Source organism: Tarenaya hassleriana, unplaced genomic scaffold (assembly GCF_000463585.1).
Source record: "Tarenaya hassleriana unplaced genomic scaffold, ASM46358v1 Cleome5, whole genome shotgun sequence".
NCBI classification, from domain to species: domain Eukaryota; kingdom Viridiplantae; phylum Streptophyta; class Magnoliopsida; order Brassicales; family Cleomaceae; genus Tarenaya; species Tarenaya hassleriana.
The window spans coordinates 5,991,012-6,006,665 of record NW_010967707.1 but is presented as its reverse complement, the minus strand read 5'-3'; the positions used below and the strand labels follow the sequence as shown (position 1 = coordinate 6,006,665).

Below are 15,654 nucleotides of genomic sequence, written 5' to 3'. Positions count from 1 at the left end.
AGGGGTAAATGGAGAATTAAATAGCCTGAAAAAGTTGGTTGGATGCGAAATTTTATTTTACTTTTACAAATGCATCATATGGAATTTGGGGGGAAATTCGTCGTATTCTTTCGAGAAGTGAGCTGGTGGAGTTGGTACATCTCTTAATTTCACTTACAGCTCACTCCATTTATTATTATGTGGTAGAAAAAAAATTACACAAATCACAACAATAACAAAGGAAAATAAATTTTGAAATAATGTCTTACATATCATTATAAGGTGGTACAACCATACAATAATTAATACCGATATTTTATATCGATTTCAATAATAATAATAATAATATATACAGAAGTCCAAGCTCGAATTTCTAGAGTATATTTATTAAACGTTAGTAATTAGATTAAAATAAATTAAAAAAAACTGAACATTATCGATGAGCATATATATTTAAAAATATTAGAATTCATTATCCGGAGAGTAGAGTAAATCCTCTCTTCTTGAACATGTTTATCATTTTCATTTATTTACATGTATATAGTTAATTATATATGTAGTACTAAAAGTATAAGTTGTAACTAAAAACATGTGTAACTTGTAATTCCAGCAATAAAGATTACAGAAAATGGTAAATATGAACTACCTCCGGTCTACTAACCATAGTCTATATTCAATTATTAGAAATTTTAATTGGAAACCCACAAATTAAATGTGACATTAAATTCGCTCTATAAATAATAATTGCGAAATGAGAAGAGCACTCTCCTTTTGTTTATTTCATTTCCAAGGTAAATTCTGGCAATTCTTTTTTAAATGATTTTAGACCAAAGAAAATAAAAGAACATTATAATATACAACATTAGACGTAAAAAAATAAAAGTAAAAAATTATTTTGTACGGAATATATGTTGTTCGGACCGACGTGGACTCCTTTAGTGGTTATGGAAGGAGAACTCGCATGGTTGAACAGACAAAACAGATCGGGAAGCTGTCGTTTTTCTAAATTAATTGTAATATATTTGTAAATTAATTTGTTTTAGAACTAATTACGTATCATAATATAATTCATTTAACGAGGAATAACCGAAGGTTCATTATCTTCGAACAAATACGTACACTTACATATATACACACATATGTATAATGGGATAATTTTGAGTATTAGTTCTAAAACCTCGAACAGTAGTGTTCGATATATGTATATAGAATCTCGATTTAGATTTATATATAATAAAGTTTTTAAAAATAAAATAAAATAACCAGAAGTAGAGTAGCACAACTTGGTCACATTTAACACACTCAAACTACGGAGAAGACCAATCCATATATGGAGTGTATATAATCTTTGTCAAGTTGGCATGCCAATACACTGTTAAATAAACCATAAAAAATACGTATATACGCACATTCATTTATACATGCATATCTAATATATTATACACATATACATATATACGCGCGCGTGTGTAAACGCTTGTCCATGTGTATATATATATATGACACCCTCCATGCACACATTATTCACCAATCCATCTCCATCACACTTCTTCTCTCTCTGTCCCCTCCATTATTGGTCATCTCAAAACCTCCAACCCTTAAACCCTAAAAATTAAACCGCACTAATTTTTTTAACATCATGGGAAGTTTTCAACTAGGGTTCTTGTTGGTTTCATCACTCGTGATTGTTACTTTTCTTGCACCGCAAGTCAAATGTAGGGCTTTCTTCGTCTTCGGCGACTCTCTGGTCGACAACGGAAACAACAATTACCTCGCCACCACGGCTCGTGCCGACAATTACCCTTACGGTATCGATCTTCCGAACCACAGAGCCACCGGACGTTTCTCTAATGGCCTCAACATTCCCGACATTATCAGTAAGCTAACTTTTGTTTTTTTTTTCTAACCCCGAAAAAGGAATTTTCTTAATTCGGTATGATTACAACGTACTTACACATAATTTACGATATTAAATTGTGATATATATATAACAGGTGAGCAACTGGGTATGCCATCGACATTGCCGTACCTCAGCCCGGGGCTGACCGGAGAAAGGCTTCTCGTCGGAGCTAACTTCGCCTCCGCCGGCATCGGAATCCTCAACGACACCGGAGTCCAATTTGTAAGCAATCACAACTTGCCTTCTCATGAAAATACCCCGAAATGACGATTTTACCCTACGACGACGTCCGTATGGAAAGGACGTACGTGTACCACAGAGGAGGATGTTTCTGTCTTTTGAATCTTCCGGATCTGCTTTTGCCCTAGATTATAACTTCTGTTTTAACATTATCATCAACCCGTCAAGCTCGTAAAACGACGACATTATCCTCTATGCAATCACTAAACAGTACACACGGTCATGTCCGGACACTAGGGGTGTTTTGTTGTCTTTTCATGTTCTTTCTTTGTAATCTATATACGGCGGTTGTTGCAGGTGAACATAATAAGAATAGGGAAACAGTTGGAGTACTTCGAGCAGTACCAAAGGAGAGTGAGTGCAATGATCGGGCCGGCTCAAACACAAAAGCTCGTGAACGAAGCTCTCGTCCTCATGACTCTCGGCGGCAACGATTTCGTCAACAACTACTACTTGGTCCCTTACTCTGCCCGCTCCCGTCAATACGCTCTCCCCGACTACGTCGTTTATATCGTCTCCGAATACAGGAAGATTCTCACGGTATATACACACACTCCATTATCATACTTTGAAATTTCATGCTGTTCCATATACATGTTACGTCGAATGGGTTGTGTTTCATTATAGGGAATGGTGTTTTAATTAAGAGGTGGACGTATACAGACTATTACAGTGTAATGTTGCTCCATGCATGATCAATGTTATCGTTCCTTTTATACAATTTTAAAAAACAAATAGAGAGAAGAAAGGGACATGGAGTTATTGTGTTTATTGTACTGCATACGCTGGTTGGTCCATGCAATTTAATATACGTGACTTGTCATACTTTCCTCGTGCATGATTGTAGGAGTTTCTTAATATAGTGCTAGATTATAATTTGTTATTAATTTTCTCATTTATTTGGTAATGAGATCTTGAACGGTTCAATTCACGTTAGACGAATTAAAAAAAATATACAGTCATGTAAAGAGTTAACCTAATAATTAAATCTTTTTTTTTTCTGCGTGTACTATTTAATCAGAGGGTATATGAGTTGGGAGCGAGGCGTGTTCTAGTGACCGGAACCGGGCCAATGGGGTGCGTACCAGCCGAGCTGGCTCTCCACAGCCGCAACGGCGAGTGCGGAGTCGAACTCATGCGAGCAGCCGCACTATTCAACCCTCAGCTGGTTGACATGATCAATCAGCTCAACTCCGAGATTGGATCCGACGTTTTCATCGCAGCAAATGCCAACGAGATGCATTTGGATTTCGTCACGAACCCACAACAGTTCGGTAAGATTTCTCTTTGCTCATCCCGTTCTATATACGATGAATGATCGAATTTCCGAAATTGATTGGGCGCGCGCTACAAAAATGATCACATCCGGTTTTTTAACCGGTTCGGGATGAAAAGTGATGGCTTGATTAGTAGATTAATGGTCCAAAGGTATCGGGGGCAAGGCAAGTAGTTGTAAAAGGAGTTAATGCCAAAAAGGACCATCTTGGAGTAAATGGAAAGACCTAAACCCTTTTGAATGGAAAATAATGAAGGATCTAACCACACATATTGGACCCTCTTAACGAGGAATGCGCGTCTCTACACGCATAATAATTGTGTGTTTTATATGTGTGTGGGTGTTGAGTTGCATACGTACGGATGCATTAAATGTGCATGAATAGGGAAGCGGTCCATGCATGTGAATTCTCCAAAAGCGATATCTTCCTAGCTCTCCTTATGTTATATCAAGCTCGTCAATCCTGAATATATATATATATATATATATATATATATATATGTATATTCTTATCTCTATATTAAAAAAGAAAACATCATAAACCATGTCAACCCGAATCAAACCAAGTCCGATACAATATATATATACACACACGTATATGATTGATGTTTCTTCTCTCTTATTGTATGTAAATGTATTTGGTGATGATATATATGCACTATATATGATTGATGTAGGGTTTGTGACATCAAAAGTGGCATGTTGCGGGCAAGGGCCGTACAATGGAATAGGGCTATGCACACCGCTCTCGAACTTGTGTCCGAACAGAGATCTGTACGCATTCTGGGACCCGTTCCATCCCTCCGAGAAGGCCAATCGGATCATCGTCCAGCAAATGCTCACTGGCTCCTCCAAATACATGCACCCCATGAACCTCAGCACCGCCCTTCTCCTGGATTCTTCTTCCTCAACCTAAAAAACATTTAAACCCTACCCTTGCTCAATCAATTAGTTTTTTTATTAAAAAAAATAGTTCGATTTTCTATCCATTTCAGAACTTTGCGTGTCGCATCCATCATTGATGTTTGTAATGTTTCCCGTTTGGCTTTCGTTAGTTTTTATTCAGTGTCTTTTGCTCTTCACTTGTTCATGTGCATGTCATGCATGATGGCATTGTTGCATGGGAATATGTTCTAAATGATTTTTTATTTTCAGTATTTTCTCCATATACTAACTAAACATCTAAATCTGTCATATACATGTATATATATATATATATATATATTATCCCCTATTTAAAATTAAAATAATCCTAATGCTCCAATGCTGTTATATATTATTTCAACGTCAAGTACGTGGATGATTTCTATGTTACGAAGTTAGATGTGTAACATGATTTTTAAAACAATTAATGTGATTAATTCACCAAACAGTAAAAAGCATTTCACTCTCGCGGAGAGTACCGAAGTACACAATTCAATGCATGGAAAAGAAATCACGTGAAAGTCGTCATCGAATTTAATCGAGAGCACATGAATTGCTCTTTCATCTTCACTATATACATTATATGTATCCAAAGGTAACAAATTTTCACATTTTTACTGGTCACGGTAAGAGAATGGGCGAATTTATTTCATCCTTATAGTACTGTAGAGAGATAGCAGAGTAAATGGATACTATGTATGTATGTATGTATGTATGTATGTATGTATGTATGTATGTATGTATGTATGTATGTATGTATGTATGTATGTATGTATGTATGTATGTATGTATGTATGCACTCACTTGTTAACACCAATTCAAAATTAAATCCGTGTAAGATTTTTCTAACTTCATTAAAGTATTTCTGATGGGTCCTCTGGTATTTTATCACTTTCGTTGAGGCCCTTAAACTTTCCAAAGTACATTTTAGCCCAGATTATAAAAAAATTGACGAAACGGCGCGTTTTGATGAAGAGAAACCCTAGGTGAGCCCCTACTATAAGATCCCCAAATTTTCACACGCCTCTTTTCCTGCACACTTTGTTAGGGTTTATTTTTCCTTCTTCTCATTTACGCAGCCATGGCGACGCAGCAGGCGGTGGAATCTGTGCAATGCTTCGGTCGTAAAAAGACTGCTGTCGCTGTCACGTACTGCAAACGCGGCTCCGGCCTGATAAAGATCAACGGTTGTCCGATCGAGCTGATTCAACCAGAAATCCTCCGGTTCAAGGTGTTCGAGCCTATCCTCCTCCTCGGAAGACACCGTTTTGCCGGAGTCGACATGAGGATCCGCGTCAAGGGAGGTGGTCACACATCCCAGATCTACGCAATTCGTCAGAGCATCGCTAAGGCCCTCGTCGCGTTCTACCAGAAGTACGTAGATGAGCAGTCGAAGAAGGAGATCAAGGACATTCTCGTCAGGTACGACAGGACACTGCTTGTGGCTGATCCTAGGAGATGCGAGCCGAAGAAGTTCGGTGGTCGTGGTGCTCGTGCTCGTTTCCAGAAGAGTTACCGTTGAGGTCTTGCGTTTTTACTGTTCGTCTAAGCGTAATGTTGTGGCTTACTTTGGCTTCCGAGTTTTCAAACTGAAGGTCATCTCTGGTATCGATGCTTTAATTCGACGAATCTATGCATGGTGATCCTTATGTCCGTATCCATTTGAATTGATTCAATATGTTATCCTTATGTCCGTATCCATTTGAATTGATTCAATACTTTTACTAGATTTGGTGCATTGTTTATGTATCTATTCTTTTGAGGTCTGTGGTACTCTTTGGGAAACTTAGGTTGAGAAATCTTGGTAGTGGAGAATGAATCTGATTCATTGCTCGACCTTTTCAGTGTCTTTGGTCTTTACTTCAAACCAAAGTTGATTGTAACATTCGTCAATATCAGTCAAATTCAATGGCCGAAAAGTTGAATTTGCAACAGAAGAACCTGAACAGATCCTTGCAGTAATCCGAAGCACCTCCCATTCTGTTTTTCCAGCCACTGCTTGATTTTGATTAGTGGTTTCAACGCACATACATGAGCATAAGGTCATAGGACAAAGAGATGGATGATTGAACCAGAGAATCTACAGGATTTGTATAGAAAATGGATGATGAGGTTACATGATCTATGTATAGCTGATGTACCTTTGCGTCTGGGTTTGTCCTTGTGTTGATGAATCTGATTCTGTTTGGAGGGGGGGGTCTGTTGTTGCAAAATGTTTCTAAACCCGGTATACCAAACCGTTCCATGAACCGGATTTTGATTCAATTTTTGATTAACCGGTCTTGGTTAATTCTGGTTTAGGACTCTCTCTCTCTCTCTCTCCAGTTTACAGAATGATTGATGAGGGAGATTCTCATCATCAGTTGTCTGACTTGTTCTTGTTTCGTCCAAATCTTATCTGGTCGTTTGGTGTTCCTGATTGGTCCGCAGAGAATCTTCAGCTTAGTGGATACTTATTTTCTCCGGTATTAAAATGATTTTTATTTTGCATTATGTATTTTAAAAATAATGATATAATTGTGAAATGCATTACCTTGTAAAGATTGAGATTTTAAGATCTGGGTTTCCAGTGTGTTTAAAGTAATATGGTTTATTTTTCTTATATTAATTAATATAATCTGGAAGGGGGTAAAAATGCATGTTGCGACACGTGGCATGTCGCTGTGCTCTTGTCAATTGTGAAACGGCACACACCTTTGTTTGACCCCCACCCTTGGAAATCTAATTTTGGTTTTAATATTATAATCTTTGATTTTATGTGGTTATTATAGAACAAAACCCCTAGCGTTGTTTTACGTGATTATAACGTATGTATAGTTAAAAAACCAAACAATCAATTAAATCAACAGAATCAATACAAGGAATGCATGACATGTAATGTAAAATACTTGGATAAATATATTAGCCGACTGTTGAAATGGCGGTCCATACTCAGATGAATCGAATTTTATTTCCATTAATCAATGATGTTGTTGGAAACATAATTTTTTCGTAAACTTTGATAATCGAGTTTTTTTAACTAAAACAGATAAACACAATTTACGGCAAAAATAAGGCTTTTGTTCGTATATTGATCAAAGTGAGGGCAGTAAAATTTCTCTGTATAAACTCACATGACTATCTGTCACAATATAACCAAACCATTCCAAAATAAATAAATGCGAAAAAATGTGGGATGACGTGGCAGCGTATGTAATTACGGACAAACCCGAAGAAAAATATTTAAAATAATAAAAATAGAAAAGCGGAAGAAGAACGAAAACCAACAGGCCAACTGATACAGTTCTTCGATTCTTCTCCTCTCCCCATTCCAAACAAAATTTCCCCCGTTTTTCGAGCTCTAGGGTTTTGATTTTCCCTTTGGGCTGCGTTGGTTTTCTCGTTTCGGCGAAGAAATTGTCGGCTGCTATGCCCAAATCGACGGCGGAGAACGCCGGCAACCTGAGGCAGGAACTGAAGAGGGTATTGCCTTCGATTCTCCACGGCGGAGGAGGAGGTGATGATTCCGGCGGCGGTGGGGGCAGAGTTGTGGAAGTCATCGATGAGGCTATTAGAATCCTGGGTTGTCTGAGGAAGCAAGAATTAAAGACGGAATCTGAAGTTTCGTGTTCTTCGGAGTCGGTGTCGACGGCGGCGGCGTCATCTCCGGCGGATGTACCAAAAGAGTTTATGTGTCCGCTGTCGATGAAGATCATGGGAGACCCTGTAATCGTTGCGTCTGGGCAGGTTCGAATCTTTTGTTTCCCTTTGGTGAAATTCCCCATTTTCTGAGAATCTTTTACGATTCATTGCGAAATGTTCTGCGTCATAGATGCTATATACGAAAATCCACATTTGTAAATGTATCTGCACTGTATTGTTCTTATGTAGTTGTAGAAGAATTTGGTCACATCTCTGTTTTTTTTTTTTGCTGGGAAAAAAGGTTTATGATTCACATGCAACTAAATTGGGCAACATTTGAGGGTTCACACTGTCAAGGTTTAGTTTTTTGAATCCTACAGCTTAGTCATGAATGTTTCTGGGTCTTTGTGAATGATTATGCATACACATCCTTTCTGATGTTTGCTCTGTCTTCTTCAGACCTATGAACGACTATACATCCAGAAGTGGCTGGCTGAATGCGACCGGACATGTCCCAAGACCAAAGAAGTCCTCTCCCACACAGTTCTTACACCAAACCATTCTATCCGTGATTTGATTTTGAAATGGTGTCAACATAACGATGTCGAGTTGCCAAATCCAGTCTCCGACACCGATGGAGCAGTCCACGAGCTGGATAGAGATCATCTTGATACATTACTTCAGAAGATATCATCTTCCTCGGTTTCTGATCAGAAAGAAGCTGCAAAGGAGCTACGCCGATTGACCAAACGGGCCCCCTCTTTCCGCCTCTTTCTTCTCAGGGAACGTCCTGATTCTATAGCCCAATTGCTCAGTCCGCTCTCTTCTTCAGTCAGTGCTGTGAACTCGAAGCCTGAGCTTCAAGAAGATCTAATCACGACCTTATTCAACCTCTCGATTCCCGAGAAGAATAAAACCCTAGTCACGGAAAACCCTTTCGCAATTCCTCTGCTTGCGAAATCTTTGGCCCACGGGACAATGGAGACTCGAAGAAACGCTGCTGCGACTTTCTTCTCGCTGTCAGTCACCGATTCTAACAAACTTATCATCGGAAACTCAGACGCCCTCAAGCCGCTTATGGATCTGATCGAGGAAGGTGATTCATTAGCCATGAAAGACGCAGGTGCTGCAGTTTTCAACCTATGTACTGTTCTCGAGAACAAAGAGAAGGCCGTCCAAGCTCGGGCAGTTCCTGTACTCGTCGAAAAGGTCAAAGACGGGGTCTTTGTTGATGCCTCGCTCTCCATACTCGCATTGCTCTCTACACATGAACAGGCAGTGGAAGAGATGGTGGGACTCGGTTTCATGTCTGATCTCTTCAGCATCATCAGGAAACCGAGCTGTTCCTGTCCAAGAACGAGCGAGAATGCTGTCGTGATCGTCTTCAACATATGTGATCAAGACAGATCTCGGCTGAAAACTGTCCGTGAAGAGGAAAGACAAAACCGTACAATGACGTATCTTGCGATGCAAGGAACCGATAGGGCGAAGAGAAAGGCGAATTCCCTTCTTCAGAAGCTGAAGAGAATCTCCGGTGCTTTATGATCCACACACTGCTTAAAAAAAACTGGTATTTTCCATCTTTGGTACATATATATAGTATATAGTTTCACATATTCGATACGTAAAGTCGGATAAATTACTTGTAGAAAGTTAAAATAGAACTGTAACGTTGCACAGAATCTGTACATTTGTTCCTGAAAAAAAAAAGCCGATGCCATTGGCGCGAAGTTTTGACACCTTTTACTTGGGTTACACGAAACCCCTCACGAACTCTCGTCTTGTTTTTGATCTTGTGAGTGGCAGTACCGTAAATTTTAGATGAAAGCAAGGGCAACGAAGGGAGTCTAAGGACTAGTGGCTAGTGAGTGGCATAATGGCAATATTTCGAACTCGGGAGGACATAGTAGTAATGTAACTCCGACAAGGCTACTATGGTTAAAACTTGAAACGAGTGATATGATTATGACCGAGCAGTAATGTTGTCGGCAAGTCATGTCCAATGGACAAAGGGTAAACCATGTGATTAATTGATTAATTAGTCGAATTGTGACAATTATACCACCAACGGGGTTGATTGGTGGCTAATGGAAGTGAGCTTGGGCTAAGATTGTGAGACTGATCACTTGTTTGGCTTTTGACTTCGTTGCAAATCCCACCATCATTGCCTTTTGTTGAAAATTCAGTGTGAGTTAAATTATACCATGATGACGTACTATCGAATATATAAAAAGGGTGTTAATGTTACTATAAGTTGAGGTGATATAGTTATTTGTGAGTTTTGTGTATTGCACATATTAGTGGCATTTTTTAATGTTATTAATTTAAATTTCAGTCAATAAACAATTAGTTGAGTCCATTAATTAGATTCGCATATATAATAACGTCAAAAACTTCTTAGAAATCTGTTGGCCCACTTAGACTTAGTGATGTTTCTGCTTCTTCTATAATTGTTCGGAGTCACCGAGAGAATCTTAAAGGGAAGTGGAGTTTAGGGGTAATAATGGTTTCTGAAATTGATTTGGAAGTACTACTCACGTTAATTAAAGGCACAAAAGACAATATACAAGTGACTTTTTTTCTCATTTCCTTATACATTTCATATACATATATATATATCGAAGTAGTATAATAACTGCATTAGATGGATGCCTTTTTTGCTTATCTAGTAAATTTAAAATACTTAATTCAATCCCCAAAATTATATGTGAAACTATATATAAATTTTTTGTTTTCATATCGAATGGTGGATATCTTTCTTACAATAGTATAATGTTAAATGTGGAATATATTTTAGTTTTGTATTCTAATTTCTAAACCATTTAAAACATGAAAAAGTGCAAAATATACTTAGACGTCAACTTTGCATTCTCTAAACCTTTCATTATAGATAAAGGAACACCAACACTTAGATCTTAAACTAGAAATGCCTTCAACTATCTATAAGCATAATACATTACTTCACCAATATACATGCATATATATATATATATATATATTGAGGTCAAGAAATTAAGTGAATTACATTGTTCGTCGATAATTCATGACCATGCATGTATTCTTCTGAATTCATGATGCACAGGGAACCAAGCATGAGAAGAGCCCCGGCATTTTCTTCTGCAACATAACATAACATAATAATCAAAAGAGATATAACATATACTTGTTTTTTTATAATCAATATATCCTATACTTATGGGAAAAAATATAACCTATACTTGTATATAAATGGGCCTAATATCACTATGTATGTGTATGTGTATGGGCTACCTTCTTGGAAGGGTGGAGGAACTCGGGAGGAATCTTGTAGAGATCTTCGTCTATGGGCTTGGGAGCTCTTGGAGGCCGCTCTCCGACGACGTTTTGGTACTGCTTTGGTTCGCTGACGTATGCGTATTGTTTTCCTCCCTTCTCGATGACGTCACGCACTCTCTGTTGTGGGCCCCTTTTGTCCTTCGCTGCCCCCAACGCCGTCTACGTCACGGCAAAGTGTCGTGGAAAATTATATTTAATTTATTTTCTATTAATATTTATTTACTTTTTTTTTTTTTTTTATGTTTACACGCCTATGAAAGTGGCAGTGAGTGGGCTTACGAAGATACCTATCATCGTAAACAGTAAAAATTGAAGATTATAATATAATAAAAACTGTATATATGTGTGCGAGTACTGAATATATACAGTATGCATGTCACGCATACATGTCAAACACAGTAAAAGCTAGTAAATTGAAATTATATTTTTTTCTTGGGAATGCGAGTACCTAAATAATTAAAACTAAACATAGTGATAATACAAAAAATATATATATATACAGACACACACACACAGTGAAGGTATCACTAGTTGGTACGTTAATGTATTGATTTAGCATATTCGAGTGAAAATTCTAACTAAATTATGTTTGTGAAGAAACATATATACTTGATACCCAATATATATATACCTGTTTAGGAAGAGGACGGGCATGGGAGCAGCGAGAATGGAGTTTTAGGGTTTCTGCAGAGGAAGAAGAAGAAGTGTGAAGGCGAGTGTTGTTTTCACGAAGGAGACCAGCTTGTCTTGCGTCCTCGAAGTACTGAGTAATGGGCATTTCGTTTGCATCTTCCCACTCTCCAAACCTAGGGATTTGTCCATTCTTCCTGTTGTTGTAGTAACCGCGTTCCCCTTCCTGCCAGTCGTATTTTATATTGAAATAATTTAGATAGATTGCATGTATAGTATTGGATTGCATTGAAATCATATCAATGCTCCGACCGAACCCGGCCCGGGTTTGGAAATTTTTGACCCGACTCGGAGAGATGCTCAAGAAGCTAGTAACCAAGATTCAAAGAACCTCTTCCAAGCAACCAAGATTAGGGATTTCAGGTGGGGAAAAAGAGAGTTTGGGCAGTTCTTAGATCTTGAAAAAAACGCAGAAGGATTACTTACACGACCCATGATGGCGACGATGATCTCTCTCTCTCTCTCTCTCTCTCTCTCTCTCTCAGAGGACGAGAGACAGAGAGATGGTTGCCAGAAAGGTAGCTGTCTTTTGTAACGAGGGTTGTTTCCTGTAGAGAGAGAGAGGGAGTTTCAGTTTCAGACTGACCCAAGAGAGAAAAATAAAAGGAGAATGATGAATTCACACATATAGGTTTTATCAGTTGTGGGTATATGAATATTATGGAAACTAAAGGTTATGGATTCTCTACAATAAAGAATGCCCAATGCATTTAATGGTGTGTCCAACTATGTCCACTCCAAAAATAAATTTGAATATTCATTTATTGCCTCAATTAATTATTCAATATTTTATTTATTTATTTATGTTGTTGTGATGATTGATTACAATATCGGCCCCTTTCACACGGTGCATTGAAAAATTAGGGTCACACACACACATACACACTATAGATCCATTATCGTGTTTTCTCGTTTGAGGTCTAGAAGCCATGATTGACCTGAATTTTCTTTTTCTTTTTCTTTTTTTTTTTCGGCATAAATGGCTTGATATATTTTTTTTTATCAATTGCTAATTAATCTACATATTCGTCATAGAGATTTACAAAAGTTGGATCAAACCAAATACAAATATATGCTCATATTTTTGTCACCAAACACATAGTTTGTTTCCATCGCATCAATTACATTATTATGTTTTAAATATTTTAAAATATATATATATATATATATATATTATATTAGATTTTAAGTCAAATATATATGGGGGAATTAAGTCAAAACTTGAGAGTAGGGGGTCGGTACCTAACCTCGTGGAGTGATGTTCGATCATATCCGAAAAAGTTGACTTTTCGAAACTGTCGTGCTGGCTCGTTGACTAACTTGTACTTTCCAATGTAAAATTTAAAACTCTACAAATCTCTTAAAATTATTTCTTAACTTTGTTTTTCGCATTTTTTACCTTCTAAACTCTAATTCGAGGGAGAAACACAAGGCTTTAAAATTATCAAACAAAAGCCTCCTATGTGAGGTCACGGTCCAAAAAAAATATATATCAAACAAAAGGAAAATATCACAATTTCTTTCACCCAAAAAGAAAAAAGAAACGGCCCCGCAAATACAAACCACTAACAATCCACTGGTCTACTTCAGATTCTGAAAGACAAACGTGTGGTATTTATAAATAAACAAAAATACAAATAATTAAATAATATATATATAGAGAGAGGGCAATTGCGTAAGGTTGACGGGGGAAGAAGGGACCTTAGTGGTCAAATTGCTGAGTTCGGAAGTCAAACATGTCACATGTCGACCATAGATTCGGTGGTTTTTCATATATTTAATTGTCGGTTTCAAATACATTTTTTTCATTTTAATATCCCATTTTTTATTTTATTTTATAAAAGATTTTTTTGGATAACCAAGATAGTTCTTATACCTTTGGTCCGACTATATCCACCTTAGATCCGTGATCAACTTTTGTATATAGATCATTTTGATCCAGAAATTACATTTCATCCCGCCGGTGAAATCGAATCCAGAATCTTGAGAATAACTTTGTCACCTCTTAACTAGTGGATCACCAATTATTGGATACTGGAACCACCAATCTGTTGGGCTTATTTTATAAAAGTTATATTAATTCTCTCACCGTCCGTATATATTTATAATTTAAGCCGCCTTATTCATTCTTATAATAAGTTTATAGGAATATGTATTTATATATATCATAACATTCAATGTTTTCAACAGATATGTTTTAGATTTGTCTCTGCATTTTAAAGACAGTATAGAGTTTATCTGCATAAATATATATGTATGCGCGTGTATATATACGTTATCAACAAGATATATAGATACACACAAATACATATTTCTCCTTATCAATCAACAAATTCTGAGATAATAAGGGGAGTAAGAAGTAATTACTGCAAGACATGGGCCGAATATTGTGGCCCATTTTGTATTGCTAAGAGTGAAGCCCAGACCAACCCACGTAAAGGTATGGCCCAATAAAAAGGGAGCTTCAGAAATTTTCCGAGACGGGGACCAAAACATTTTATTGATAAGAAACCACCATTTATTATATATATATATATATATATATAATTACGTAAAAATACCTTAATTTGTCACATAAATACCTCATTTTACAAATTACCAAATAGGTACTCTAATTTGATCAATTTGTATCAAATCTACCAATTTAGAATCGATTTGATACAAATTGACGTTGTTCGATTAATGACGTCATAATTGGTATCTATTAAGTATAAATTGATCAAATTGAGGCATTTATTTAACAAATTTAAAATTAAAATATTTACGTGACAAATTTAGGTATTTTTAAGGATTTTTTTCTCCAAAAAAGACAACTACGGAGAGATTTGTGAATCTCCATGTAGTTGCATTGTATTGGTAACATTTTGCTAAAATTTAAAAAGATAAAGTAAGATTTCAAGCGCATCAATGAACAAAAGTACTTCTAATTAACGTACGTGACTCAGATAGATTTCTCTCAAGTATAGCTTCGTATCGGTTAATTATCGATCGTTCACGTAATCGAAAAAGAGAATGAAAGAGGGTTTTACAATGTTCTTGGTCATGGAAGATATAACAAAGCAGTCTTTTATTTGATATTGATTGGATAATGATATTGAACTTCAGACATATATATGTATAGCAGATAAATTAAAAAAAAAACAGAAAGTAGTAAAAGACAAACACAAACTTTTTCCATACATTTGATTCTTATATATATATAGTTAAATATTCTTGAATCATATCTGTTGATATCGAGAAAACAAAAAACAACTTAGACCTTCTCCTTCTCGTCATCGTCATCCTCCTCGTCCTCGAACACCGAGGAGGGGAACGTCCTGGTCAGGCCGGACGGAGTCTTGAAAGTGATCGTTCCCTTTGTCGGGTAATCGACCGCCATTTCAGTGACACTCATCCACAGGAAAAACTCCTTTCCTTTGCAGCCGGTGATGTTCTTGAGCTTGCTGTTCTCTGCCACGGCCGTGATCTCGGTGCCGTAAGACACAAGCTTCCCGATCTTCTTGAACTTGTGGGTTATGCTTTGCTTCTGTTTCAGCCACATGAGACCTTTCTCCTTCTCGTGACCGAATTCTTCTATGTCCTTCAATGGCATCAACCCTTTAGGCACAGCCATTTCCTTGAGGAGAAGCCGCGTTTTCTCTTGGCACAGCGTGTTTCCACGGTACACCTGTGCCCTAGCCCTAACTTCTTCTCCGACCGGCGACATGTT

General features: G+C 37.2%; 5 protein-coding genes across 6 annotated transcripts; 3 read left to right on the top strand and 2 right to left on the bottom strand.

Moving 5' to 3' along the window:
• Positions 1-1,496: 1,496 nt before the first annotated feature.
• On the top strand, positions 1,497-4,552 carry LOC104827280 (GDSL esterase/lipase LTL1). Its single transcript, XM_010560431.2, has 5 exons — positions 1,497-1,856; positions 1,974-2,101; positions 2,417-2,659; positions 3,141-3,393; positions 4,073-4,552. The coding sequence occupies exons 1-5, from the start codon at positions 1,619-1,621 to the stop codon at positions 4,309-4,311; spliced, it is 1,101 nt and encodes a 366-aa protein (XP_010558733.1). The 5' UTR covers positions 1,497-1,618; the 3' UTR covers positions 4,312-4,552.
• Positions 4,553-5,364: 812 nt separating this feature from the next.
• On the top strand, positions 5,365-5,978 carry LOC104827279 (40S ribosomal protein S16-1-like). The gene has a single exon (XM_010560430.2). The coding sequence runs from the start codon at positions 5,401-5,403 to the stop codon at positions 5,839-5,841; it is 441 nt and encodes a 146-aa protein (XP_010558732.1). The 5' UTR covers positions 5,365-5,400; the 3' UTR covers positions 5,842-5,978.
• Positions 5,979-7,582: 1,604 nt separating this feature from the next.
• LOC104827278 (putative U-box domain-containing protein 46) lies at positions 7,583-10,048 on the top strand. 2 transcript variants are annotated; one of them, XM_010560429.1, is made up of 3 exons: positions 7,583-8,045; positions 8,400-9,510; positions 9,747-10,048. In XM_010560429.1, the coding sequence occupies exons 1-2, from the start codon at positions 7,728-7,730 to the stop codon at positions 9,483-9,485; spliced, it is 1,404 nt and encodes a 467-aa protein (XP_010558731.1). In that variant the 5' UTR covers positions 7,583-7,727; the 3' UTR covers positions 9,486-9,510; positions 9,747-10,048. The 2 variants fall into 2 exon arrangements, with proteins under 2 accessions (XP_010558731.1, XP_010558729.1); XM_010560427.1 differs by lacking the exon at positions 9,747-10,048 and having other exon boundaries at positions 8,400-9,679.
• Positions 10,049-11,006: 958 nt separating this feature from the next.
• LOC104827277 lies at positions 11,007-12,624 on the bottom strand. The gene is made up of 4 exons (XM_010560426.1): positions 12,372-12,624; positions 11,887-12,111; positions 11,211-11,414; positions 11,007-11,057 (listed from the first exon to the last, which is right to left on the bottom strand). Exons 1-4 carry the CDS (start codon positions 12,378-12,380, stop codon positions 11,010-11,012), a joined length of 486 nt encoding a protein of 161 aa, XP_010558728.1. The 5' UTR covers positions 12,381-12,624; the 3' UTR covers positions 11,007-11,009.
• A 2,574-nt stretch (positions 12,625-15,198) lies between these two features.
• Positions 15,199-15,651, bottom strand: LOC104827471. The gene has a single exon (XM_010560643.1). It carries the CDS (start codon positions 15,649-15,651, stop codon positions 15,199-15,201), a length of 453 nt encoding a protein of 150 aa, XP_010558945.1.
• Positions 15,652-15,654: the final 3 nt, after the last annotated feature.